Source organism: Lepidochelys olivacea (genome assembly GCF_965140295.1).
Source record: "Lepidochelys olivacea isolate rLepOli2 genome assembly, chromosome: 28".
Lineage (NCBI taxonomy): Eukaryota > Metazoa > Chordata > Testudines > Cheloniidae > Lepidochelys > Lepidochelys olivacea.
Genome location: NC_140438.1, coordinates 2499406 through 2527056, shown reverse-complemented (window position 1 = coordinate 2527056; position 27651 = coordinate 2499406). Strand labels below are relative to the sequence as shown.

Here is a 27651-nt window from a genome sequence, read left to right as displayed (position 1 = left end):
CTGTGGGAGGGGGGAGCTGCCCTGTGCCTTTCAATGGGGTGTTAACTCCAGGCCTCAGAGCTCTGGATCACCCCAGGGGACTGCCCCCAAGGTGGGGGGAAGAGAGACACCAGGCCCATGGAGCCCCTGGTGCCACCCATCTGGCTGGGGGTGGGGCCACAACAGTGGCTGTGGCTACAAGGCCCCGCCCCCCACCCCCCCAGATGGGGATCCGCGGGATCACATGCAGGGGCCGAACAGAACTTGCAGAAGGGCCCAAGACGGGGACGGGGGACGCAGGATGTCTGGGTTCCATTCCCAGTGCTGGGAGCGTGGGAGAGTTACGGCCCAGCTCTGTGACTCAGTTTCCCCTCGCGCCTTTGCTGAATTGGACTGGAAGGGGTTTGGGGCAGCGCCCGGCGCGACGGGGGCCCTGATCCTGGCTGGGGGGGGCCTGGGCAGCGCCTGGCAGGATGGGGAACAGGTGGCAGGACGCAGATGAAGCTGGCAGTAATCGGCCAGCCTCATCCGTTTTTCTGAGCTCTGCGTGACCTGGGCACAGGGAGATCCCCTAGCCGGAGGGGAAACGGGGCAAGGCCACAGGAAGGCTGGGGTGGAAAATCTGCCCCCCAGCCACTGGCTAACGCCTGCCCCCCGTCCCTTGGCACACCCATCACCCTGGCTCTAGCGGGGTGCGGGAGAGGGGGGCTCAGAGGGGCCACGGTTGCGCAGGGAGGAAATCCCGGGCCCCAAAGGGCTCCAGCCCAGCGGAGAAAGGTAGGGCCCAACCCGACGGCGGGAAGCGAGGGGCCCTTGGAACAAGCAGCCGGGGGGCGGGGGGGGGGGTGGCGCTGGGGGCTTGGATCCGGTCGGGAAGCCTGTCTCGAAGGCACTTTAGCCAAACCCAAGTTACCAGCCCCCATCCAGGGGGAGATTCTCTGGCCTGGGCAAGCCAGGAGGTTGACTCCCAGCTCCCCCGACCCCCCCCCCCCGGGCTCTAACCACTAGCCCCCACTCCTGTCCCAGAACTGGGGAGAGAACCCAGGAGTCCTGGCTCCCAGCCGCCCCTGCTCTAACCCACCAGCCCCCACTCCCCTCCCAGAGCCAGGTGTCCCACTAACCATGAAAGGAAAGGGAATTAAAGATATTGACGGAGGCGCTGGGCAATTAGCCCAGGGAACTCCCTGTCACTGGATATCACAGTTTAGCAGGCTGAGGCTGGGGTGCCGAGAAAATCACCCAGATGGACAGGAAGGGGGGGATTGACCCCTATGTGTCAGGGCAGGGACTGGCTGGGTCAGGATGGGGGGAGGGGGGAATTGACCCCCATGTATCAGGGCAGGGACTGGCCGGGTCAGGAATGGGGGAGGGGGGATTGACCCCCATGTGTCAGGGCAGGGACTGGCTGGGTCAGGATGGGGGGGAGGGGGAGATTGACCCCCAAGTGTCAGGGCAGGGGCTGGCCGGGTCAGGAATGGGGGAGGGGGGATTGACCCCCATGTGTCAGGGCAGGGACTGGCTGGGTCAGGATGGGGGTCGGGGGGGATTGACCCCCATGTGTCAGGGCAGGGGGTGGCCGGGTCAGGATGGGTGAGGGGGGGATTGACCCCCAAGTGTCAGGGCAGGGGCTGGCCGGGTCAGGATGCGGGGGGAGGAGGGGATTGACCCCCATGTGTCAGGGCAGGGACTGGCCGGGTCAGGATGGGGGGGAGGGGGGGATTGACCCCCAAGTGTCAGGGCAGGGGCTGGCCGGGTCAGGATGCGGGGGGAGGAGGGGATTGACCCCCATGTGTCAGGGCAGGGACTGGCCGGGTCAGGATGGGGGGGAGGGGGGGATTGACCCCCATGTGTCAGGGCAGGGACTGGCCGGGTCAGGATGGGGGGGAGGGGGGGATTGACCCCCAAGTGTCAGGGCAGGGGCTGGCCGGGTCAGGATGCGGGGGGAGGGGGGGATTGACCCCCATGTGTCAGGGCAGGGACTGGCTGGGTCAGGATGGGGGGGAGGGGGGGATTGACCCCCATGTGTCAGGGCAGGGGGTGGCCGGGTCAGGATGGGCGGGAGGGGGGGATTGTCCCCCATGTGTCAGGGCAGGGGCTGGCCGGGTCAGAGCTCCGGGCACTTCTCGTGTGGTCGCCTGTCGCCCCCCAGTGGGCAAATGTCAGAATAGCTCCCAGGGCGGGGCCTGGCTGGCTCAGGGGGCGGGGCCTGGCTGGCTCAGCGGGGGTAGGGAATGGGGCCCGGGGCCTGTCCCCTCTAGGGGGCGCCGGCCCCATGGTCGTGGCTGAGGCAGCACTGGAGTTCTAACCAATCAGGATGGAGAGTCAGAGGCCCCCGCCCCCCAAAGCTCCCTGCCGCGCGGTTGGCTGAGCGCTGGGGAGATTGAGAGCTTGCTGCCCAATCAGAAATTGCTGGAAAACTCACACATCTGTGTCGCCGGGGGGGGGGGGTTTCCAGGTGTTCCTGTGGGAAGGACCAGATGGGGAGGGGGGGCCGGGAGGGATGCGGGGCTCAGGGGGAGGGGGCGGGTGCCAGGTGTGGGGGATCTGGAGCCCGGGGGGGGGGAAGCCTGTGGGGGGAATCTGGGCCAGACCCAGGCGGGGGATCCGGGCTGGACCAATGGGGGAGCTGGGCCCCCTGCACCCCCCCCGGCTCTGCCTGACCCCCCGCACGGTTACCCCCGCGCACGCCCCCCACGCTCTGCCCCACCACCCTCCCGATGTGACGCATCGCAAGTTGCACCCGCCCCCCCCCCCCTTTTACCTGCGCGCGGGTCCCTCCACCGGCAGCTGGCCCGGGGTGGGGGCGCCCCCCATCTCCCTCCGGCGCCCCGTGATTGACAGCCGGGCCGCCCCGCAGCCCGCGCCCTCCCATCTCCGGGTGGCGGGGCGGGGCCGGGCCGTGGCGCAGTTCAGGCCCCGGCTCCGGGCTTCGCCTTGCGGCTCAGGCTGGTTCTTCCTCCGGCGCCAAACCGGAGTCAAACCGCCCCGCCCCCTGCACCCCCTCCCCCGCCGGATGGGGAGTCACAGCGTCCCTATCCGTGTGTGTAGAGGGGGTGTCACAGCATCTCTACCCTGCCGTGTGTGGGGGGGGTCACATTTTCTCTACTCCCCCCCGTGTGGGGGGCTGTGACAACGTTTCTACCCCCCCATCCCCCGCGTGTGTGGAGGGCCATAGTGCCTCTACCCCCCCATCTGTGAGTGGGGGGGTCACAACGTCGCTACACCCCCGTGTGTGTGTGTGTGATCGCCCCTCTCACCCCGCCGCCCCGTGTGTGTGTGTGTGATCGCCCCTCTCACCCCGCCGCATGTGTGTGTGTGTGTGATCACCCCTCTCACCCCGCCGCGTGTGTGTGTGTGTGATCGCCCCTCTCACCCCGCCGCCCCGTGTGTGATCGCCCCTCTCACCCCGCCGCGTGTGTGTGTGTGTGTGTGATCGCCCCTCTCACCCCACCGCCCCGTGTGTGTGTGTGTGTGATCGCCCCTCTCACCCCGCCGCGTGTGTGTGTGTGTGTGTGTGTGTGATCGCCCCTCTCACCCCGCCACCCTGTGTGTGTGTGTGTGTGATCGCCCCTCTCACCCCTCCGCCCCGTGTGTGTGTGTGTGTGGGATCGCCCCTCTCACCCCGCCGCCCCGTGTGTGTGTGTGTGATCACACCTCTCACCCCGCCGCCGTGTGTGTGTGTGTGTGTGTGTGTGGGATCGCCCCTCTCACCCCGCCGCCCTGTGTGTGTGTGTGTGTGTGATTGCCCCTCTCACCCGCCGCCCCGTGTGTGTGTGTGGACCACAGCGCCTCCTGCTGGGGAGACTCATCTCACCTGTTCCCCCCCAAACACCGTGGGCTGGGACCCCCCCGCACACCCCAGCCAGACGCCTGGTGGGGAAGGGCCCGGGCTGCGGCTGGGGAGGGGGCAGGGCACTGATGGGGATTCAAGGTTGTGGGGGGATGTTTCAGTGCCTGGGGGATCTCACCCTCTCCAGCATAGCAGAGCCCCCCATGGTTACATCCCTCTTGCCCCACTCCAGCCTGGCTCTGCCCATGGATCCAGAGCCCCCGGGAGCAGATTCTCCCCCAGCCCTCCTGGCGGCAAGTCGTGGGAGTGCTCCGTGCCTCGGTTTCCCCACATGACAAGCAGCCATTCTGGCTAGTGGGGAACACCGGGGCCTCGGGGGCAGAGCTGGGTTCGCGTCTGGCCTCAACAGCATGACGTGGGGACCCGGGAGAAAGAGAGGCTGCAGGGAAATGGGGCTGGGAAACTGAGGCACAGGGACCAGACTCAAATTGAAACCTCTCCCCCCCGAGCAAACCAATGCCCCCACTGCCTGGTGCCCACCCCCAGCATGCACACCCCCTGAGGGCAGCTCCGCACCAGCCCCCCGATGTGGGGGTGACACACAGGCCCCACGGCGCTCTGTGAAAAGGTGGGTTTATTGCAGCGATGGGGGATCCCGGGGGTGTGGGGGGGGCTCAGCTGTCCAGGCTCATGAGCAGGGCGGTCCCCCGTTTAATCCAGTGGTCGGGGGGGACGGCGCCGGTCCGCAGCTCCACCCCGATGACGAAGGAGGGGCGCCCGGCGGAGCCGGCCCGGTTCGGGTAGTAATAGCAGGGGCAGGCATAGGTCCCTGCGAGAGAGAGCAGGTCAGGGGGTGGGGCCCAGGCTGCCCCCCAGAGCATCCGGAGACCCCCCCCTGCCCCACACCTGGGAGACCATGAGCCTCTGGGTTGAGCCCAGAGACTCCGTCAGCCCAGTGCCCCCCAGACCCTCCCCCTCTCACCCGTCAGTGCCCCCACCCCAGAGCCTCCCCCATCACCCAGCGCCCCCCCAGACCCACCCACATCAGCGCCCCACCCCAGATCTGCCCCCGTCAGAACAACGCCCCCCCCGGCCCTGCCCCATCAGCCCAGCACCCCCCACCTCTCGCCCATCAGCACCCCCACATCCAGACCCTTCCCCATCAGAACAGCACCCCCCCCACCTCTCGCCCATCAGCGCCCCCATCCCAGACTCTCCCGTCAGCCCAGTGAACCCCCAGAACCCTCCCCCATCAGAACAGCACCCCCACCCACTGCCCCATCAGCCCCATGCCCCCCCAGACCTATCACCCGTCAGTGCCCCCACCCCCAGACCCTCCCCATCGGCCCCGTGCCCCCACCCCTCAGCACCCCCCACACCCCTCCCCTGTCAGCCCAGTACCGCCCCAACCCCTCCTCCAAACGGGCAGCACCCCCCAATGTGGTCAGCACAACCCCAGACCCTTCCCCTATCAGCACCCCCCCGAGACTCCTCCCCTGTCAGCCCCATGCCCCCCAACCCTTCCCCCCCACGGGCGGTGCCCCCCAACCCCCCAGACCTTTGCTGCTCTTCTTCTTGCTCTCGCCGGGTCTGAAGTGCACCGTGGGCAGGGGGCAGACGAGCTGCATCGGCTCCGCTTCCACCAGACACGAGTTCTTCTTGTCCCAGCCCGCGCCCTCCAGGTACAGCCCCCGGACCCACACGCCGTCCTGGGGGGCAGGGAGCGTCACCCCGGGCGCGGCCCCCCCCACGCCGTCCCGGGGGGCAGGGAGCGTCACCCCGGGCGCGGCCCCCCCCACGCCATCCCGGGGGGCAGGGAGCGTCACCCCGGGCGCGGCCCCCCCCACGCCGTCCCGGGGGGCAGGGAGCGTCACCCCGGGCGCGGCCCCCCCCACGCCGTCCCGGGGGGCAGGGAGCGTCACCCCGGGCGCGGCCCCCCCCCACGCCGTCCCGGGGGGCAGGGAGCGTCAGCCTGGGTACAGCACCCCCCCCACATACACACCATCCTGGAGGAATGGGAGCGTCACCCCGGTACACCCCCCCACACTCAGACACCGTCTTGGGGAGCAGGGAGCGTCACCCCAGGTACAGCCCCCCACACACGCCATCCCGGGGGGCAGGGAGGGTTAGAGGTGACCCCACCGACCCCCATGGGCTCTGGCCCCAGACACGCACCTTGGGCGGATACACCAGGTTGTTGTCATCCACCGTGGAGACGATGAACTCCCACGACAGGGTGTCCACCGAGATCTGGAGGGGGGGGCAGGGAGAGGGGGTGGGATGGACCTGGCCCCCCCCATCTAGGAGTTCCCCTTTCCAGCAGGGCTGGGAACTGCCCCAGGTGCCCGCACGTGCCCCCAGGGCAGAGGGGGGCTCCGGCTCCATGGCCCTTTTAGCTCTTTGCCCCCCCCCACTCTAACCACTAGCCCCCACTCCCCTCCCAGCACCAGGGAGAGAACCCAGGAGTCCTGGCTCCCAGCCCCCCTGCTCTAACCCACCAGCCCCCACTCCCCTCCCAGAGCCGGGAGAGAGCCCAGGCATCCTGGCTCCCAGCCCCCACTCCCCTCCCAGAGCCGGGAGAGAGCCCAGGCGTCCTGGCTCCCTGCCCCCACTCCCCTCCCAGAGCCGGGAGAGAGCCCAGGCGTCCTGGCTCCCAGCCCCCACTCCCCTCCCAGAGCCGGGAGAGAGCCCAGGCGTCCTGGCTCCCAGCCCCCACTCCCCTCCCAGAGCCGGGAGAGAGCCCAGGCGTCCTGGCTCCCTGCCCCCACTCCCCTCCCAGAGCCGGGAGAGAGCCCAGGCGTCCCGGCTCCCTGCCCCCAGCAGTACCCACGTTGTTCTGGCGGGCGGCTGCCTGCAGCACGGCCGTCAGGAACCCGGTGGGGAAGGTGAAGCCCGAGAGCCAGAAGAGCACGGGGGGATGCGCCGTCTCGGCCCAGCGGGCAAACTGCTCCACCCGTTGGCCCAGGTCCCGGGTCCAGGCGGCCAGCGGCTTCTGCGAGGGGTAAGCCTGGAGGGGGCGGCACACGACTCAGCTCAGCACCGCTTCCCCCCAGCGCTTGGAGCCTTTCACACAGGGAAACTGGGGCACAGATCCTAGCTCCGCTGCTCCGCCCTCTCCACAGGGGCTCTTCACCCTCCACTCCTGGGGGGTGGGCGTGGGGGAGGATAAAGGGGGTGGTTCTCCTGCAAGCCCCACCCACAGCAGTTGAAGATTTGATCGGGTGGGGGGGTGTGGAAGGAACCTTCCCAATTGACCCACCGGTAGCCCCAAAGCCAGACACCCCTGGTACCCCCAGCCTGCTCCACTGGGAGCGCACGGGAGGGCAGCACTGGGGAGTCCCTGGGCCCCCAGGATGGGTAGGGGGCTCTCCCATGGGGCAGCGACTCCAGCGCTCCCCCCAGCCGGGGGTGCCCTTACCCTCTCCCACATGGGGGGCACACGGGCGTCGAAGATGCAGTTGAAGATCTCTTCCAAGGTGGTGGACATGACCACCAGCCCCTGGATGCCCTTCTCCAGCTCCACCAGCGAGGATCTAGTGGGGAGGACACAGGTTATGCAGGGTCCCCCTTGGCAGGCCCCACACCCGGCCCCCAGCGCTGCCCCTGGTCTCTCCTGGGCCCAGAGGAGCTCCCCACTGGGATCCCACGTTTGGCTGGAGTATCCCGGCTCTCTGACCTGCAGGAGGGCTGGGCAGGGGTTTGCTGAAGTCTGGGTGCTGCCCAGACCCCCGGCCGAGATTGGGGCCCCGTCGCACCGGGTGCTGCCCAGACCCCCGGCCGAGATTGGGGCCCCGTCGCACCGGGTGCTGCCCAGACCCCCGGCCGAGATTGGGGCCCCGTCGCACTGGGTGCTGCCCAGACCCCCAACTGAGATTGGGGCCCCGTCGCACCGGGTGCTGCCCAGACCCTCCTGACCGAGATCGGGGCCCCATCCTGCCGCACTGCACAGCCCCACGGAAAGGCAGTCCCTTGGGTGGGGATAACAGCTAAGCTGGACCGGGGCTCGTGCCCCCCAAGGCCGTGGCACTGACCTGATGACCTGCAGCAGGGCATTGTAGCGCTGGATCTCCTGCAGCAGCACCACGTTGAGGGGTGATGGGTCGTCAGCCAGCACCTTCTGGGTGCCCCTGTAGTCCAGCTCCTGCGGGATCTTGCTCAGCACATCGGCTGACAGCTCCAGGACCTGCCGGGCGAGGGGCGTGTGAGCCACTGGTGGGCGGGGCCTGGGGGAGGTCCCCACAGGATGGAGCCCCCCTGCCCCAGAACTGCGGGCGGCTCTCTTGAGTCTGCAGGCAGCCTGGAGAGTCGGTGGCGGTGCCTGATTGCCCCGGTGCCCCTCCTCACCAGCTGCCCTGGATCTAGGGAGCAGACCCCTGGGCCCAGCTGGCAGCACCCAGGACCCTCCCCTCTGAAGTGCAGGTGGCACTGGAGTCCGGGTCTCCCTGTCGCCGGGTACCTTGTCCTCGCGGCTCTGCCCGGCGGCCCCGCTGGGCGTGATCTGGGGCTGCAGGGACAGCAGGGTCTCAAAGAGGGTCCTGGCCTCGGTGATCTGGGAGGCCACGTCGGCGTTGGGGTGCTGGCCGAAGGCCTCGGGCAGGTCCATGCCGGGCAGCATGCTGATGTACTCCCGGTAGGAGGCCAGGATCCCATCCTTGGGGATGTAGTAGGTGTCGAGCACTGACAGCCTGGGGACACGGAGAGAGTCAGGGCTCGCAACTGCTCAGCCCCCAAGAGTCTCCAGCCCCCTCTTCTATGTGCCCTCCACTACAGCCCCCCAGCACCCCGTCCTCTGCCCCAGCTGTCTCCATTCACTCCTCTCCCACCCTTTGCCATCCCCCACTGAAGCTATTTTTGCCTGCATGGGGCAAGCCATCCTCACAGGAGACCCCAAGGAGAGAGGGAGAGGGGCAGGCAGGGGAGCACCCATGAAGGGGGCACAGCTCAAAGTGCTACAGTTACTGCCCTCCGTCTCCTTTGAGCTGGGTCCCTTGGGTGTCCCTCTGCAGTGGTGCACCACAACCCCCTCCCCGGCGATTTCAGCGTCCCTGCTTCCCAGGGCAGAAGCCCTGGCCTTGTCCCATCCCACTCCCCCAGTTTGCGTCTCGAGCAGGGAAGAGTTGCTGTTTCCTTCCAGGTCACTGATAAGGATGTTCATCAGTGTATGGCCAAGAGGTGACCCCTGCAGGACCCCACAGGAAACACTCGTTGGGTGACAATTCCCCGTTTACTATTCCATTTTGAGCCCTGCCAGCCAGTTTTTAACCCATTGAATGGGTGCCCTGTTCATTTGATTAGTCAGCATTATTACATCTATTGACCAAACCTGTCGTCTCCTCAAAAAATATCAAGTTCGTTTGACAGGATCTATTTTCCATCTTGATTTGCATTACTCTCCTTTAATTCTTTTTTAATCCAGTCCCTTATCAGTTGCTCCATCATCCATGTCAAGCTGACAGGCCTATAATTACCTGTGTCATTCTGTTTACCCTTTCTTAAAATTGGCACATTAGCTTTCTTCCAGTCTTCCAGAACTTCCTCAGTGCTCCAAGACTGAGTGAATATCAACATTAACCGTCCAGAGAGCTCCTTGGCCAGCTCTTTTAACTCTTGCGTGCATGTTATCTGGACCTGCCAATTTTAAAATGTCTGACTTTAGTAGCTTCTGTTTAACATCCTCCAGAGACACTAGTGGAACAGAATGAGTGTTATCACCATATGATGAGACTATATCACGTTTTTTCTCCAAATACAGAACCAAAATATTTCTTGAACGTTTTGGCCTTTCTGCATTATTCTTTATAAGTCTATCATTTCCATCTAGTAATGGACCAATACCATTGTCAGGCTTCTTTTCGTTCCTACTATATTTAAAAAACTCCATTTTATTGTCTTTAACTCTGCTGGCCATAGATTTCTCCTTGTGTTCCTCGGTTTCCCTTATCAATTTTCTACAATTCCCAACTTTTGATTTATACTTATGAATATCAATTTCCCCTTTCTTCCATTTGTTATATACATAGCTGCCTTCACTGCCCCTCTAAACAAGGTCAGCTTTTGGGGTCTCTTCTGCAACGATTCCCAATTATCATTCACATTCTTCAGATGAAATTCTTCCTCCCAGCTGATGTGGCTCATAATTGTTTTCAGCTTTGTGAAATTGGCCTATTAAAGCACCCAATATATATATTCCTGCTCTGTACTTTCGCCGAGGATTTTTCTCCCTACACATTATAGATAGGTGCACAAGGAGGCGGTCAACCTGTTCCCTAGTGTGGTTTGGTGGGCTGGAGCAGACACCAGCTAATGACTCTCCCCATCTTGTGCTTCATCTGGTAGGACATTGATCCATACGCATTCGAGAGCATTTTCTTCCGAGTTGTCTGTGACTCGGCAACAGGCAATGCCATTTTTGCCCCCTCGAGCCTTCCCAAATAGGGAGATGCCATTGATTTAACATTCCAGGCACGGGAATCATCCTGCCAGGTTCCAGTAACACCAACTAGCTCAAATCGATGCTCATGAATGAGCAATTCCAATTCCTCCTGTCACCCAGGCTCCAGGCAATTCAGGAATCTCTTCATCTCCTTTGATTCCTTGATTCATTTTGTTCTCACCATCTCACTTACACATCTCACTTGCACACTCACTCCTGCCGCCTGTCCCTGAGGAGACTTGTCCCCCCTCTGCCATACAGCCCTGGCCTCACAGCCTGTGGACCAAAGTTCCACACAATCAGAACCCGACAGCACTTTGGCTCACAGGCGGATCATTCCCAGAACCTTCTGCCATCTTGCTTCCTTCGCTCATGAGACAGGAAGGAGCTCCGAGAAGATCACATGGCTGTTCTTCTTTGGCACGTGCCTGAGTTCTCTGAAGGCATCTCCAGGCTGCGCGCGATCCAGTGTCGTGAGTGCCAACAGGTGCCATCACCAATAGATCATTGCCCGGCGATGGCAGAAGCCCAGCAGATTGTAGAGAAAAGAGACGGGGAAGGGGAGGTGAAACGGCTGTTCTGACCTCCAAAACCCACTTGTCAGACGTTACTCTCTCCCGCGCAGATCGGAAATGGGAAAGACGATATCCATAGGGCGGAAGGAGGATGGGACAGTGTAGCTGTAGATTCTTGTGGAGTGGACAATCTGGACTGGAATGGGCTCCCTGGGGGGGTGGTGTGGAATCTCCATCCTTAGAGGATTTTGTTGGGTTTGGTCCTGCTTTGAGCAAGGGGTTGAACTAGATACTTCCTGAGCTCTCTTCCAACCCTAATCTTATGACTGTTGAACAAGTCATCAAAACTGGCGTTTGGAAGTGGCTGGCTGGCTGGGATGAAGTAGCTGCAGTCGTTGCCGACTTCTCTCTTGAGTACCTAGGTCTCTTGGCAGGCGGTCCACAGGGCCTCCGGAAACTAGAGAGGTGAACTGGGCAAGATCTCTGGGCTGGTAGAGACATGCTACGTTTTCTTTTGTTTGCAGGGGTACAGATCATGAGGGACCCAAATGGTGTGAAGAGAGTCATCCGTAGACCCAGTATCAGCTGCATCTAAGGAGGTCTGTAATGATGTTCTCGCTAAGAGTTACCCTTCCAATGGCTTTACTTTGTACCCGGTGCTCCTCTGGGACATGCTCAATCAAGGTATTGAATTTATTGGACTTCAGATGGTCGGATTTTGCCATAAGCGCCGGGCAGTTTGCTCTTCTGAATTGCAACCTTGCAGAGAAGTAACTTGAGACCGAAGAGATTGAGATATTTCTGCTCCTTGCAGTAGGGGTAGACTTGGTATCATGTTGTCAACCGCGCTCAAGTGTCTCCACAACCAGGAGTTCAGTGTCGGGTGTGAAAATCAAAACTCTGGCGTCCTCGCTGGAAAATAGTATTTCTCCCACTCCTTGTGAGAACGACCCGGAACCCTTCGACATCGCTGGCAGTACACGGCTCAGAGCTCCCAGTATGGCCACGGTGGGGGGGGCAGATGGCAAAGGAGAAGGCATCCACCATCAGTCATACCATGTAGAGGGGAGATGAGGTCATCTAGCCTCCATTCTCAGAACAGGCAGGAAATGAAGAGACGGGAGAACCCGGAACTGAAATCTGCCGATCAGAAGGCTCATCAGGAGGTTGATAACTGTTCCCCCTGAATGGTTGACGAAGATCTCCATGAAAATGCAGAGTTGGTGACACAGAAGATCTTGGCACAGAGAGCTGTCCGGGACCAGTGAGCAATGGAGACTCTGTCTCCTTTGCCACAACAAGTTCTATCAAATACCTAGACGCTCACGGTACCAACGGTGCATAGGCAGAGGGCTTCAGAACCGAAGTAGGTACCCGTCTGGAGCACGTCAGCACTATGGACGCTTGATGCTTCGGGAGCTGCCTTTGGGGTTGGTGATGGAGACCTCTTATGAGAGCTAACATGCCTGCTCCTCTTGTCGGTACCAGCTGATGTCTGACGGGCGCATCTGGTGACCAGTGTGACGTTACACTCCGTATGTTTTATGGAAATATGCTTATGAGTGTGAATATGATGTAACTGGAATATGCTTTGTGCAAAAGGTCTCTTGTAAAGTATCATTATAAAGCTTATAATCTACTGAATATGTTCCTCCTATTTGTATGCATGTATCATTCTTGTATCTGAAGCTACAAATATGAAGTCTAACTCTGAGGTCCTATCGGAATTATGCAAAGTGTGGGCCATTAATGGTGGTTTAGAATCTTCATGGCTCCCAATGACTAGGACAATTGGTTGTAAATGGTTTATCTACCTGCAAGCCTTCCTGTGTCTGAGTGAGCCAGCCCAGGAAGAATGGAGGCTGGGGTCTAACAGGACATGTGAACATGTCACCTGATACTGGAATCCATCTGAAACTTGGTGCTTTTCCATTTAGAAGGAGGGGTGGGGACCCAACAAGACAAAAGATTCCTGCCTTGTGCCAAAGCTATAAAAGGGGGTGGAACAGAACAAAGGGGAAACAACTAGTTTCCACCCCAGCTGTCTGCTGAAACTAACAAGGACAGTACCGGGGGAAGGATTGGGCCCAGACTAGGAAGGAGTCTAGTTTGTGAAAGAAGCTTATTGGACCATCTCTGAGGGTGAGATTTTACCTGTATTCAGTTTCTTAATGTAGTGGGCTTAGATTTACGTGTTTTTGCTTGGTAACTTACTTTGCTCTGTCTGTTAGTACTTGAAACCACTGAAATCCTACTTTTTATACTTAATACAATCACTTTTGTTTATTAATAAACTCAGAGCAAGTATTAATACCGGGGGGGGGGGGGGGGGGACGGACAGCTGTGCACCTCTCTCTATCAGTGTTATAGAGGGCAGACAATTGATGAGTTTACCCTGTATAAGCCTCATACAGCGTAAAATGGATTTATTTGGGGTTTGGATCCCATTGGGAGCTGGAGGTCTGGGTGCTGGTGATAGGAGACCTGCTGAGCTGTTTTTAGGAAAAGTCTGCAGCTTTGGGGGACATGGACCAGACCTGGGTCTGGGTTGCAGCAGGCTGGCGTGTCTGGCTCAACAAGGCAGGGTTCTGGAGTCCCAGTCTGGCAGGGAAAACGGGCTCAGAGGTAATTCCAGTATGTCAGGTGACAGTCCCAAGGGGGTCTCTGTGACCGAACCCATCACAACCAGGATCCAGAGGTAGTCGGGAAGGAGAAGGGGGATCCGGATCATGAAAAGCCCAGAACAACCCTCAGATGGGGACAGAACAAACAAAGGGGAAAACCAGTATCAACTGAAGCTACACCGAACCACCCATGTAAATGAGTCTCGGGGCAGATGGAAGTGGGGATGCCAGGCCAAAGGTGGTTGAGAAGGAACCAAGGGTGGATCGGGGGCCCGTGGGTGGGCTGAACAGGAACCAACACTACTCGCAAGAGGAGGAGTGGAGGTAGACGCTGAGAAGGCCCCGCCCCCATACTTGTAGAAGGGCGTAACCAGGCTCTGCTCGCAGAAGTAGTCGTTGATGTAGGTGGTGAGCAGGCGCCGGTCCCAGTTGTCCGTCACGTGGCCCCCGTAGTTGACGCCTGCGATCAGGTACTTGAGGGCGTCCCAAGGCGTCTCCTCATACTCGTCCAGGTACAGGCTCAGCAGGTTCTCTGACACCTGGGGGGCACAGCCGGCACCATGCCAATGGTACAGGGCCCACGGTGTCCACTCGGGTGGGCTTCAGGGGCCACTATTACCAGGTTCAGGGGTTTGTTGTTGTAGGGTCCATGGGTGGTAGTGGCGGAAGATTGTTATCGTTGGCTCTGGGGGTGATGGGGGGGTGGTTATCACTGGCATGGGGGAGTGACGGGGGGTGGTTATCATTGGCTCTGGCGGTGCCGGGGGGTGGTTATTGTGGGCTCTGGCGGTGGCAGTGATGGGGGGTTGTTACCGTAGGGTCTGGCGGTGGCGGGGTGTTGTTACTGTTGGCTCTAGGGATGCTAGGGGGTTGTTACATTGGCGGTGGCAGGGGGTTGTTACCGTTGGCTCTGGGGGTGCTGGGGGTTTGTTATCGTTGGCTCTGGCAGTGGTGACGGGGGGTTGTTACCATTGGCTCAGGGGATGCTGGGGGTTTGTTATCGTTGGCTCTGGCGGTGCCGGGGGGTTGTTACTGTTGGCTCTGGCGGTAGTGACGGGGGGTTGTTACCGTTGGCTCTGGGGGTGCTGGGGGGTTGTTATTGTTGGCTCAGGCGGTGCCGGGGGGTTGTTATTGTTGGCTCTGGCAGTGGTGACTGGGGGTTGTTACCGTTGGCCCGGAGGGTGCCGGAGGGTGCCGGGGGGTGGTTATCTTTGGCTCTGGCGGTGGCGGGGCGTTGTTATTGTTGGCTCTGGCGGTGGTGACTGGGGGTTGTTACCGTTGGCTCGGGGGGTGCCGGGGGGTGGTTATCTTTGGCTCTGGCGGTGCCGGGGGGTTGTTATTGTTGGCTCTGGCGGTGGTGACTGGGGGTTGTTACCGTTGGCTCGGGGGGTGCCGGGGGGTGGTTATCTTTGGCTCTGGCGGTGGCGGGGGGTTGTTATTGTTGGCTCTGGCGGTGGTGACTGGGGGTTGTTACCGTTGGCTCGGGGGGGTTCTGGGGGGTGGTTATCTTTGGCTCTGGCGGTGGCGGGGTGTTGTTATCTTTGGCTCTGGTGGTCACGGGCCGTTGTTATTGTTTGCTCTGGCGGTGGTGACTGGGGGTTGTTACCGTTGGCTCGGGGGGTGCCAGGGGGTGGTTATCTTTGGCTCTGGCGGTGCCGGGGGGTGGTTATCTTTGGCTCTGGCGGTGGTGACTGGGGGTTGTTACCGTTGGCTCGGGGGGTGCCGGGGGGTGGTTATCTTTGGCTCTGGCGGTGCCGGGGGGTTGTTATTGTTGGCTCTGGCGGTGGTGACTGGGGGTTGTTACCGTTGGCTCGGCGGGTGCCGGGGGGTGGTTATCTTTGGCTCTGGCGGTGGCGGGGCGTTGTTATTGTTGGCTCTGGCGGTGGTGACTGGGGGTTGTTACCGTTGGCTCGGCGGGTGCCGGGGGGTGGTTATCTTTGGCTCTGGCGGTGCCGGGGGGTTGTTACCGTAGGGTCTGGCCACAGCCCCCCCACCTCGAAGTCGGAGTCGTTGAAGCCGTACACCACGTTCCAGCCGAGCTGCAGGAATTTCTTGCGCTCCAGCAGGACACTGTGGAAGAAGCAGAGGGCGAACAGCAGCTTCTTGTACTTGGCTGGCTTGGTGCAGCGCCCGAACTGCGGCTCCGTGACTAGCTGGTACAGGCGCTTCATGTTGGCCTTGAGACCCTGCCAGGGAGAGGGGGAGGGACTCAGCGCGGGCACCAGGCTGCCCCTGCCCTGCCAGAGCACGCGGCTCAGCACGGGCAGGGCTGGCACAAGGCAGGGCGGGTGCCCCTCTCACCGTGGGGGGCTCCGTGGTCATCTTGATGCCGGCCTGCAGGATGGAGATGGGGAAGTCGGGGTGGGGGCTGGAGCTGAGCCAGAGGCGGAAGGCCGGGTGCGGCTCCTCCACCTGCAGCTGCTCCACGAGCTTGTCCAGCTGCGGCATCCAGGACAGCGAGAGGTGGCAGTTGGCCAGGAACACCCAGTTCCCTGTCAGCGAGCACAGGGGAGAGACGACTGGGCCTCCCGGACGCCGGGGTTCCCACCGGCCGGGCCCAGAGCCTCCCTGGATCCCACCCACGGGTCCCCCAGCCGGCTGGGCCAGAGCCTCCCCGGATCCCTCCCCTGGGTCCCCCGGCCGGCCGGGCCCAGCGCCTCCCCGGATCCCACCTCCAGATCCCACCCACGAGTCCCCCAGCCAGCCAGGCCCAGAGCCTCCCCAGATCCCACCCACGGGTCCCCGGCCGGCCGGGCCCAGAGCCTCCCCGGATCCCACCTCCAGATCCCACCCACGAGTCCCCCAGCCAGCCAGGCCCAGAGCCTCCCCAGATCCCACCCACGGGTCCCCGGCCGGCCGGGCCCAGAGCCTCCCCGAATCCCACCCACGAGTCCCCCAGCCAGCCAGGCCCAGAGCCTCCCCGGATCCCACCCACGGGTACCCCGGACAGCCAGGCCCAGAGCCTCCCCGGATCCCACCTCCAGATCCCACCCACGGGTCCCCCGGCCGGCCGGGCCCAGAGCCTCCCTGGATCCCACCCACGGGTCCCCGGCCGGCCGGGCCCAGAGCCTCCCCGGATCCCACCCACGGGTCCCCCGGCCGGCCGGGCCCAGAGCCTCCCCGGATCCCACCCACGGGTCCCCCGGACAGCCAGGCCCAGAGCCTCCCCGGATCCCACCCACGGGTCCCCCGGCCGGCCGGGCCCAGAGCCTCCCCGGATCCCACCCACGGGTCCCCCGGCCGGCCGGGCCCAGAGCCTCCCCGGATCCCACCCACGGGTCCCCGGCCGGCCGGGCCCAGAGCCTCCCCGGATCCCACCCACGGGTCCCCCGGCCGGCCGGGCCCAGAGCCTCCCCGGATCCCACCCACGGGTCCCCCGGCCAGCAGGGCCCAGAGCCTCCCCGGATCCCACCCACGGGTCCCCCGGCCAGCAGGGCCCAGCGCCTCCCCGGATCCCACCTCCAGATCCTACCCACGAGTCCCCCAGCCAGCCAGGCCCAGAGCCTCCCCGGATCCCTCCCCTGGGTCCCCCAGACAGCCAGGCCCAGAGCCTCCCCGGATCCCACCCATGGGTCCCCCGGCCAGCAGGGCCCAGAGCCTCCCCGGATTCCACCCACGGGTCCCCCGGCCAGCAGGGCCCAGAGCCTCCCCGGATCCCACCCACGGGTCCCCCGGACAGCCGGGCCCAGAGCCTCCCCGGATCCCACCCACGAGTCCCCCAGACAGCCAGGCCCAGAGCCTCCCCGGATCCCACCCATGGGTCCCCCGGCCAGCAGGGCCCAGAGCCTCCCCGGATTCCACCCACGGGTCCCCCGGCCAGCAGGGCCCAGAGCCTCCCCGGATCCCACCCACGGGTCCCCCGGACAGCCGGGCCCAGAGCCTCCCCGGATCCCACCCACGAGTCCCCCAGCCAGCCAGGCCCAGAGCCTCCCCGGATCCCACCCACGGGTCCCCCGGACGGCCAGGCCCAGAGCCTCCCCGGATCCCACCCACGGGTCCCCCGGCCGGCCGGGCCCAGAGCCTCCCCGGATCCCACCCACGGGTCCCCCGGCCGGCCGGGCCCAGAGCCTCCCCGGATCCCACCCACGGGTCCCCGGCCGGCCGGGCCCAGAGCCTCCCCGGATCCCACCCACGGGTCCCCCGGCCAGCAGGGCCCAGCGCCTCCCCGGATCCCACCCACGGGTCCCCCGGCCAGCAGGGCCCAGCGCCTCCCCGGATCCCACCTCCAGATCCTACCCACGAGTCCCCCAGCCAGCCAGGCCCAGAGCCTCCCCGGATCCCTCCCCTGGGTCCCCCAGACAGCCAGGCCCAGAGCCTCCCCGGATCCCACCCACGGGTCCCCCGGCCAGCAGGGCCCAGAGACTCCCCGGATCCCACCCACGGGTACCCCAGACAGCCAGGCCCAGAGCCTCCCCGGATCCCACCCACGGGTACCCCAGACAGCCAGGCCCAGAGCCTCCCCGGATCCCACCCACGGGTACCCCAGACAGCCAGGCCCAGAGCCTCCCCAGATCCCACCCACGGGTCCCCCGGCCAGCAGGCCCAGAGCCTCCCCGGATCCCACCCACGGGTACCCCAGACAGCCAGGCCCAGAGCCTCCCTGGATCCCACCCACGGGTCCCCCGGCCGGCCGGGCCCAGAGCCTCGCCGGATCCCACCCACGGGTCCCCCGGCTGGCTGGGCCCAGAGCCTCCCCGGATCTCACCCATGGGTCCCCCGGCTGGCTAGGCCCAGAGCCTTGCCGGATCCCACCCACGGGTCCCCCGGCCGGCTGGGCCCAGAGCCTTGCCGGATCCCACCCCCAGCTGTACTGGAGACACAGCCTCCCGTCCAGCAGGGTCCTCCTGGGTCCGGAACAGACCCTCACGGGTTAATCTTGCTCTGGGCTCTGGCTTGGATGCACTGGCTGGGCCCCCATCTCTGTGCCCGCTGCCCCTTGGCCCAAGCCCTAGGGGCACAGGGTGCCACGTGGCATTAGGGGCCAGCGAACACGACAGACCATCAGGCTCTGACAGAGCCTCGGGCAGGGGGTCCCCTGGTCAGTCACCTTCAGCAGCGACCCCTGGCATCGGGCCGGGCCCCCAGCCCCAGCTCTGCCATGGGAGGCTCTGGGGGTGGCGGGGAGCACGTGCGACGGGGGATTTGTGTGTGTGAGGCATCGGGGGGGCATGTATGTGTGTCAGGCCGGGACTGTGTCAGTCCTGGGGTGGGCACTGTGTGTGTGTGGGTCTGTGTGTCAGATGGCAGCAGAGGCTCCTGTGGCCTGGCACCCATTCACCCAGAGAGGCGCTGCTGTCCTGTAACACCAGGATCCCCTGGAGCTGCTGGCAGTAGAGGGGCTATGGCACACTCACCATCCCGGACCCCCTCCTGGATCATGTGGGTGGCGATGGGGGCCTGGCCCTGCCCCAGCGACAGAGCATGGAAGCGCTGGGCCATGCCCGACTGCTCGGCCAGCTGCAGCAGCGAGGAGGTGGGGTCCACGCCGGGGGACAGCACGAAAATAAGGGGGGTCCGGGGCGTGGAGTCCTCCACCACCTGCAGCCGGGGGAGGGAAGCTGTATGCTCCGTAGGGGGGGCAGTGATCCTGGCTGCCCCGTGTGCTGGGGCAGGGGAAGGCAGGGAAAGTGAGGGGGGGGGGTGGCAGGGTGGAAGGCCAGTTTGTGTGGCCACAGGGGCCCATCTACCCCGGCGTCCCGCCTCCTCCCTGCCCTCCTGGATCAGACCCTTGGGTCCATCTACCCAGGCGTCCCACCTCCTCCCTGCCCCCCTGGATCAGACCTTGGGTCCATGCAGACTGGGATCCTGCCTCCAGTTGTTGCCTGCACCAGATATCCCTGAGGAACAGCTGGGGCCTGTTGTGCCATGGTGTGAGTAGGGGAGGGGTCCTCTTGGGCCCAGGACAATGATTTCACTGCCCTGATCCCGGCACCCATCTGAAAGGGGACCCTGGGGTCCCGTGTAAAGGCAACCAGTGGCAGGGAGTTCCGCAGGCTCCCACATCTGTCTGCCGCTGGCCGATCCCTTCACCCAGGGAGGGGGAGCAGAGCGCCCCCCCACCCACTCACCGACTTCATGTTGAGCACGGGCGGCTCGATGAACTGGGAGCCCAGGTTGGAGACGATGAAGTAGGTGACGCAGAAGGCCACGCGGTCCGGCCGCAGGGACCGCACCACCAGCATCCTCTGCATCTGGTTGCAGGCGTTCTCCCACTCGCCTGCAGGGGGCGACATGGGGAGGGGAGGCTGGCGGGACGCTGGTGGGGCAGACCCGTGCTCAGGGGTCTGCCCAGGGCATCGCGCTGTTGGAGGGTCGCCGAGGAGTCTGAGGGAGCCAGGAGGCAGTGGGGAGATAGCCATAGCCCCCCCCACTGCCCCCGCCTGGCATCATCACTGGGCATGCGGCACCATGCAGAGCACCAGCAGGAGGCAGAGAGGAAACCACCTGGTTTCCTTATCGCTGTTCTGGACTTACCTGGCCAGAGCCGGGGAGAGAACCCAGGAGTCCTGGCTCCCAGCCCCCCTGCTCTAACCACCAGCCCCCACTCCCCTCCCAGCGCCGGGGAGAGAACCCAGGAGTCCCAGCGCCTGTGCCCGCGGCTGACCTGGCAGCAGGGCCTTCTCAGGCTTGGCGCTGGTGTACCAGAGATGCCAGTCCCGTGGGTACTGCTCGAAGGAGTTCATGATGCCGTGGAAGTTGGTGAGCTTGTCCAGTTCGGTGATGTTGTCCCAGTAGGTGTCGGCCAGCCAGCCGCTGCAGGGGTTGTCCATCTGCCCCTCTCGGTCCAGCACCTGTGGGGGGAAACTGAGTCGGGCACCAGGCGGAGCGAGACCCCCCCATGGCCGTCCAACGCGCCCAGAGGGGTGCCGGGGGCCAGAGGCCAGGCAACATCTGCCAGCGCCGCGCCCCAGCCCCCAGGGGGTTAGGAGGCAAATACGGCCAGGATGCCAGGGTTGCTGCCCCACCTGGTGAAGGGACTGACAACAAGGGGGGCAGCACCACTGGGCTAGAGCTCACTGTAAAATGGCACCTCCAGCGGCTCAGCGCCCCCTAGCGCCGCCCTGGGGCCAGCCCTGCCTGCCGGGGAGAGCGCCCCCTGCTGAGCCCTCCGCCCGCTCCCTGCCCCACAGCGCCCCCTAGCGCTGCTGTGGGGCCAGCCGGGGGAGAGCGCCCCCTGCTGAGCCCCCGCCCCGCTCCCTGCCCCACAGCGCCCCCTAGCGCCACCCTGGGGCCAGCCCTGCCTGCCGGGGGAGAGCGCCCCCTGCTGAGCCCCCGCCTCGCTCCCTGCCCCACAGCGCCCCCTAGTGCCGCCGTGGGGCCAGCCCTGCCTGCCGGGGAAGAGCGCCCCCTGCTGAGCCCCCCGCCCGCTCCCTGCCCCACAGCGCCCCCTAGCGCCGCCGTGGGGCCAGCCCTGCCTGCCGGGGGAGAGCGCCCCCTGCTGAGCCTCCGCCCCGCTCCCTGCCCCACAGCACCGCCCTGGGGCCAGCCCCGCCTGCCAGGGAGAGCGCCCCCCGCCCCGCTCCCTGCCCCACAGCGCCCCCTACCCCGCCGTGGGGCGTTGGGGTCACCCCTCCCTTCGCTGGTGGCAGCTGCGTTTCAGGGAGAAGGGTGCCCCCTGGTGGGGAGGCAGCTCGCTGCCTGCACTCACCACGCCCCCCCGCAGGAAGAAGTTGTACTCGTCCATCTTGAGGTTGCCCGAGGTCTCCAGGATCTTGGCGCACGTCTGGAAGCTGAAGAGCAGCTTGTGGCGCTCAAAGAGGCCGCGGCAGGTGAACCTGCGGAGACAGCAGGTGGCGCTAGCCACGGAGTGGGACAGGATCCCTGGGGGTCCCGCGGCCTGTTCTCTCCTCCCCCAGGCCCCTCGGGCACACGCCGCAGGGCCCCGCACAGCCCGCCAGGCCGGGCTCCATTCTCCCCTCCCCTGCATGCCTGGGGGGGCATGGAGATGCAGATCCCCATGCCCTGGTACCTGTACGCAGCATAGGGGGCGGTTCCCCTACTTCTACATCGTGTAGGGCGGCGGGCTCCCTGTCCCCGGCCTGGGGGGGTCCCCGTACCTGAACCCGTTGTGGGCTGGTCCCCATCCCTGGCGTAGGAGGACGTCCCCATAGCTGTACCCGGCCAGGGGCGGGAGGGTCCCTGTACCTGTACATGGTGTGGGAAGTCCCCAACCCCAACGAGGGGTCCCGTAACTGTACATGGCGTGGGGGGGTCCCGTACCTGTACCCAGTGCGGTGGGGGGGAGCTGAACCTGTACATGGCGAGGGGAGCTGAACCTGTACCTGTCCCCGGTGTGGGAGGTCCCTGTCCCTGGCGCGGGGTCCTGTAACTGTACACAGCGTGTGTGGGGGTTGCCTGTAGCCAAACTCTGTGTGGGGGGTTCCCGTACCTGTCCCCGGTGCAGGGGGGGGAGCTGAACCTGTACATGGCGTGGGGAGCTGAACCTGTACCTGTCCCCGGTGTGGGAGGTCCCTGTCCCTGGCGCGGGGTCCTGTAACTGTACATAGCGTGTGTGGGGGTTCCCTGTAGCCAAACTCTGTGTGGGGGGTTCCCGTACCTGTCCCCGGTGCGGGGGGGGGGGAGCTGAACCTGTACATGGCGTGGGGAGCTGAACCTGTACCTTTCCCCGGTGTGGGAGGTCCCTGTCCCTGGCGCGGGGTCCTGTAACTGTACACAGCGTGTGTGGGGGTTCCCTGTAGCCGAACTCCGTGTGGGGGGTTCCCGTACCTGTCCCCGGTGCAGGGGGGGGGGAGCTGAACCTGTACATGGCGTGGGGAGCTGAACCTGTACCTGTCCCCGGTGTGGGAGGTCCCTGTCCCTGGCGCGGGGTCCTGTAACTGTACACAGCGTGTGGGGGTTCCCTGTAGCCGTACTCGGTGTGAGGGGTTCCCGTACCTGTCCCCGGTGCAGGGGGGGGCCATACCTGTACCTGGTGTGGGGGGTACTCATACCTGGTGCGCAGGGGGGTCCGTACCCGTTCCCGGCGCGGGGGGCCCCCATACCCGTACAGGGCGTAGGTGTGGTACCCGTTCCCGGCGCGGGGGGCCCCCCCGTACCGGGCGTAGGTGTGGTACCCGTTCCCAGCGTGGGGGGCCCCCCCGTACCCGTACAGGGCGTAGGTGTGGTACTCGTTCCCGGCGCGGGGGTCCCCCCGTACCCGTACACGGCGTAGGTGTGGTACCCGTTCCCGGCGCGGGGGGCCCTCCCGTACCCGTACCCGGCGTAGGTGTGGTACCCGTTCCCGGCGTGGGGGGCCCCCCCGTACCTGTACAGGGCGTAGGTGTGGTACCCGTTCCCGGCGCGGGGGCCCCCCCGTACCCGTACACGGCATAGGTGTGGACCCGTTCCCGGCGCGGGGGGCCCCCCCCGTACCCATACACGGCGTAGGTGTGGTACCCGTTCCCGGCGCGGGGGCCCCCCCGTACCTGTACACGGCATAGGTGTGGTACCCGTTCCCGGCGAGGGGGGCCCCCCGTACCCGTACACGGCGTAGGTGTGGTACCCGTTCCCGGCGAGGGGGGCCCCCCGTACCCGTACACGGCGTAGGTGTGGTACCCGTTCCCGGCGAGGGGGGCCCCCCGTACCCATACAGGGCGTAGGTGTGGTGCCCGTTCCCGGCACGGGGGGCCCCCCCATACCTGTACATGGCGTAGGTGTGGTACCCGTTCCCGGCGCGGGGGGCCCCCCCGAACCCGTACAGGGCGTAGGTGTGGTACCCGTTCCCGGCGCGGGGGGCCCCCCCGTACCCGTACACGGCGTAGGTGTGGTACCCGTTCCCGGCGAGGGGGGCCCCCCGTACCGGGCGTAGGTGTGGTGCCCGTTCCCGGCGCGGGGGGCCCCCCCGTACCCGTACAAGGCGTAGGTGTGGTACCCGTTCCCGGCGAGGGGGCCCCCCCGTACCCGTACAGGGCGTAGGTGTGGTGCCTGTTCCCGGCGCGGGGGGCCCCCCCGTACCCGTACAGGGCGTAGATGTGGTACCCGTTCCCGGCGCGGGGGGCCCCCCCGTACCCGTACAGGGCGTAGGTGTGGTACCCATTCCCGGCGCGGGGGGCCCCCCCGTACCCGTACACGGCGTAGGTGTGGTACCCGTTCCCGGCGAGGGGGGCCCCCCGTACCCATACAGGGCGTAGGTGTGGTGCCCATTCCCGGCGCGGGGGGCCCCCCCATACCTGTACACGGCGTAGGTGTGGTACTCGTTCAGATAGCGGATCCGCTCCTCCAGCTTGGAGCTGCGGTGGCTCTTGTGGATGCTCATGTTGAAGAGGTCGATGTAGGCGTCCAGGGAGAACTGGTACATGGGGTCGATGCGGCCCATGTCGTTGAGCACGAAGAAGAGGATGGAGGCTCTCTGGGCGCAGGGCCTGTAGGCCTGGGGGGCAGCATGGCGCCCGTCAGCCCCGGGCGGGCCTCCCAGGGGGCGCCCACACCGTACCCACACGCCCTGCCGGGGCTCGGCACATCTCCACCGGCAGGGGCCAGCCGCGGGCGTCTAACCGCAGTGCGGACGGACCCTCCTGCCGAGCCAGCTCCCATTCAGGGCTGGGCCTGGACCAGGCCCCCATTCCGTGGGCACGGTTGGCGTTGCCAGGGAGCCAGGCTGAAGCCCGTGGGGTGCACCCAGGCTGCCCCAGCCCCCTCACCTCGCGGGCGGTGTCGATCTTGATCTCCGTGGTCTCGCTGGTCTCCAGCTGCTCCGTCACCTCGCTGGCCGTCACCTTGGAGGTCTGCAGGGTGTTCACCAGCTGCACGTCGTCTAGCAGCGAGCCGGTGGCTTCGTTCAGCAGCCTGCGGGGACGAGCGGTGGCCTAGGGTTGGCAGGCTCCCGCCGAGGGAGTGTCCCCCTGCCAGGGCAGCCACGCCCCCAATCCTGCCCTCTGCCCCGTAAGACACACCGCCCTTCTGTTCACCAGGGAATGCGGCACGGGGCCGAATCTCAGCAGTGGGTGAGGGGTCCCTAGATAACCAGCCACCCTGCCCCAGAGGTGGCCATATCTCAGCGCCCGGCGAGGGGTCCCTGAATAACCAGCCATCCCGCCCCAGAGGTAGTCGCATCTCGGCACCAGGTAAGGGGTCCCTGGATAACCAGCCATCCCGCCCCAGAGGTGGCCGCATCTCCAGGCCGGACGAGGGGTCCCTGGATACCAGCTGCCCCGCCCCAGAGATGGCCACATCTTGGCACCAGGCGAGGGGTCCCAGGGTAACCAGCCGCCCCGTCCCAGCCCCACCTCAGAATCTCGTCCTCCAGCTCCTTCAGCTTGCGCTTGCCGGCCGCGATGTTAAGCACGAGCGAGTCCTTCTGCTCCTCCAGCTCGGGCCGCTCCTTCCGCACGACGGTGCCCAGCAGCTGGGCCTCCAAGCCCTGCCGAGACGAGGGGCGTCAGGGCCTGCCCAGGCTGCTGCAGACTGGGCGCCCCGACCTGTCCCCCATCCCTCCGGAGCAAGCCAGCCCCCACGTGCCCCCCATCGCCAGCCCCCAGTGACCCCCCAGCCCTGGAGGGATCAGCGCCCATGCCCCCAGGAACCGGCCCAGCCCCACCTGCTCCTTGACGGCGAAGTTGACAATGGTGGTCTGGGAGGAGGTCTCCGGGGTGTAGTGGGGGTTCGACAGCTTGGTGGTGAGGTAGAAGCGGAACTCGGGGCTGTACTCCACCTCCTTGTCCGCCAGCCGCAGCAGCAGACGCCCGCCTGCCACGCACACAGGACAGTCAGGGCCCCCCCGCAATGCAGCCGGGCCCTGCCTGGGGATGTGAGCAGGGGTCCCAGGCCAGCCCCCGCACCCACCAGACCCCACTCCCCTCCCAGAGCCGGGGAGAGAACCCAGGAGTCCTGGCTCCCAGCCCCCCTGCTCTAACCACAAGCCCCCACACCGCTCCCAGAGCTGGGGAGAGAACCCAGGAGTCCTGGCTCCCAGCCCCCCTCTGCTCTAACCCACCAGCCCCCAGTCCCCTCCCAGAGCCGGGGAGAGAACCCAGGAGTCCTGGCTCCCAGCCCCCCTCTGCTCTAACCCACCAGCCCCCAGTCCCCTCCCAGAGCCGGGGAGAGAACCCAGGAGTCCTGGCTCCCAGCCCCCCTCCGCTCTAACCCACCAGACCCCACACCCCTCCCAGAGCTGGGGAGAGAACCCAGGAGTCCTGGCTCCCAGCCCCCCTGCTCTAACCACCAGCCCCCACACCCCTCCCAGAGCCGGGGAGAGAACCCAGGAGTCCTGGCTCCCAGCCCCCCTCTGCTCTAACCACCAGCCCCCAGTCCCCTCCCGGAGCCGGGGAGAGAACCCAGGAGTCCTGGCTCACCCACTCTGGTGACGGACTTGTTGAGGATGGGGGCGAGCGAGGGGTCCAGCTCCTCCTGCACGTTCTGCAGCAGCACGGGCGAGCCGAACTGCACGGCACGCTCCAGCACCCGCAGGTAGTCGCCCATCTGCAGGTCGATGATCTTCAGGCCCTGCGGGGGGCGCCAAGGCCGGGGTGAGCAGCCAGCCCCCCGTCCCAGCCCCTCTCCCCCCCAACCCTCACCAGCTGCCAGCCCCCGGGGGCACGGGATGGAGAGAAGGAGCCGGGATGGCAGCCGGACACAGGGGAGAGCACAGAGGATACATAGCAGGGAACCAGCTGTAAATGGGTGGGGCCTAGTAGGGGGCATGGCTCCAATCAGCTCCACCCCTTGGGGTGAGGGGACCCCAGCCCCCGGGCTCCACCGCTCACCTTGGCCGCCTCCATGTTCTTGATCCACTTGGAGGCCTGGCACTGTGGGTCAATCATCAGCGGCCACCTGGCAACAAGGACAGGGGCGGATCAATGGGGCTTGGAGCCGGCCCGCCTCCTGCCGGGATCTCAGCGCCAGCCAGCACCCAGTGTTCACCCCCTTTCCTGGCCTCACCTGCCCCACTGCCCCCCCAGCGCGCCTGGGAAACGGATGCCATGCCCCACCCGAGGCGAGGGGTCCCTGTGTAACCAGCCGCCCCGCCCCAGAGGTGGCCGCATCTCAGCGCCAGGCGAGGGGTCCCTGGGTAACCAGCCACCCCACCCCACCCCAGAGGTGGCTGCATCTCAACGCTGGGCGAGGGGTACCTCGGTAACCAGCCGCCCCGCCCCAGAGGTGGCCGCATCTCAGCACTGGGTGAGGGGTCCCTGTGTAACCAGCCATCCCCTCCAGAGGTGGCTGCATCTCTGCGCCAGGCGAGGGGTGCCTGCCGGGGGCAGTGCGTCGGGCAGGGCCAGGCTGGAGGGCTGCAGGGTGGCAGGAGGCAGGCCAGGTTGGAGGGGGGCAGGCCCGCGGGATGCAGGAGGCAGGGTGGGCGGGTTGGAGGGGGGCAGGACCGCGGGATGCAGGAGGCGGGCCGGGTGGGAGGGGGGCAGGCCCACGGGATGCGGGGGGCAGGCCCACGGGATGCAGGAGGCAGGGTGGGCGGGTCGGGTGGGAGGGGGGCAGGCCCGCGGGATGCAGGAGGCAGGGTGGGCGGGTCGGGTGGGAGGGGGGCAGGCCCGCGGGATGCAGGAGGCAGGGTGGGCGGGTCGGGTGGGAGTGGGGCAGGCCCGCGGGATGCAGGAAGTGGGCCGGGTATGAGGGGGGCAGGCCCGCGGGATGCAGGAGGCAGGGTGGGCGGGTCGGGTGGGAGGGGGGCAGGCCCGCGGGATGCAGGAAGCAGGCCGGGTAGGAGGGGGGCAGGCCCGCGGGATGCAGGAGGCAGGGTGGGCGGGTCGGGTGGGAGGGGGGCAGGCCCGCGGGATGCAGGAGGCGGGTCGGATGGGAGGGGGGCAGGCCCGCGGGATGCAGGAGGCAGGGTGGGCGGGTCGGGTGGGAGGGGGGCAGGCCCGCGGGATGCAGGAGGCAGGGTGGGCGGGTCGGGTGGGAGGGGGGCAGGCCCGCGGGATGCAGGAGGCGGGCCGGGTGGGAGGGAGGGAGGCAGGCCCGCGGGATGCAGGAGGCAGGGTGGGCGGGGCGGGTTGGAGGGGCACAGGGGGCAGGCCCGTGGGGCGCAGGAGGCAGGCCGGGGGGTTGGAGGGGCGCAGGCCAGGCAGCCCATGCCCGCGGGGCGCTCTCCGGCCCGGCCCCACACCGGTTGCCGCGGGTGACGATGAGCCCGTTCTCGGTGGAGAAGGCGTCGGAGGGCAGCCCCTGCAGGTTCCAGGTGCGCACGATGGTGGGGTTGCAGAGGAAGCTGTCGAAGGTGAACCGGGGCGAGCAGGGCACCTGCAGCTCCCGGATCTGCGGGCACAGAGCACATGGTCACCAGGGCTGCCCGCCCCCCGGCTGTCCCCTGGCACTGGGCTAACAAGGGCAAGTGCACGGAGCCAGTGACCCCGCCTGCCC

General features: G+C 65.8%; 1 protein-coding gene and 1 long non-coding RNA gene across 6 annotated transcripts in view; one reads left to right on the top strand and one right to left on the bottom strand.

Annotated features, from left to right (window-relative positions):
* Positions 1 to 4385: 4385 nt before the first annotated feature.
* Positions 4386 to 27651, bottom strand: part of DNAH2 (dynein axonemal heavy chain 2) — a 110854-nt gene continuing 87588 nt past the window's right edge. For 2 of the 5 annotated variants that reach the window (XM_084616232.1, XM_084616235.1), the window contains 21 exons: positions 27398 to 27546; positions 26043 to 26109; positions 25632 to 25782; positions 24878 to 25026; positions 24567 to 24700; positions 23982 to 24126; positions 23511 to 23710; positions 20990 to 21116; positions 19946 to 20132; positions 19410 to 19558; positions 18696 to 18879; positions 15643 to 15833; positions 15336 to 15527; positions 13696 to 13880; positions 8226 to 8454; positions 7801 to 7952; positions 7188 to 7302; positions 6600 to 6776; positions 5945 to 6019; positions 5328 to 5478; positions 4386 to 4598 (listed from right to left, as the gene is read on the bottom strand). In XM_084616232.1, the coding sequence (XP_084472358.1) occupies positions 4444 to 4598; positions 5328 to 5478; positions 5945 to 6019; positions 6600 to 6776; positions 7188 to 7302; positions 7801 to 7952; positions 8226 to 8454; positions 13696 to 13880; positions 15336 to 15527; positions 15643 to 15833; positions 18696 to 18879; positions 19410 to 19558; positions 19946 to 20132; positions 20990 to 21116; positions 23511 to 23710; positions 23982 to 24126; positions 24567 to 24700; positions 24878 to 25026; positions 25632 to 25782; positions 26043 to 26109; positions 27398 to 27546 (3264 nt within the window). In that variant the 3' untranslated portion in view covers positions 4386 to 4443. Of the gene's footprint in view, positions 4599 to 5327; positions 5479 to 5944; positions 6020 to 6599; positions 6777 to 7187; positions 7303 to 7800; positions 7953 to 8225; positions 8455 to 13695; positions 13881 to 15244; positions 15528 to 15642; positions 15834 to 18695; positions 18880 to 19409; positions 19559 to 19945; positions 20133 to 20989; positions 21117 to 23510; positions 23711 to 23981; positions 24127 to 24566; positions 24701 to 24877; positions 25027 to 25631; positions 25783 to 26042; positions 26110 to 27397; positions 27547 to 27651 lie in introns of those variants that run through there. The other 3 variants (XM_084616233.1, XR_014709804.1, XM_084616234.1) reach the window with 3 other exon arrangements.
* LOC311513996 lies at positions 6634 to 12361 on the top strand. The gene is made up of 2 exons (XR_014709805.1): positions 6634 to 6770; positions 11242 to 12361. It is a non-coding gene; the product is annotated as an uncharacterized lncRNA (long non-coding RNA).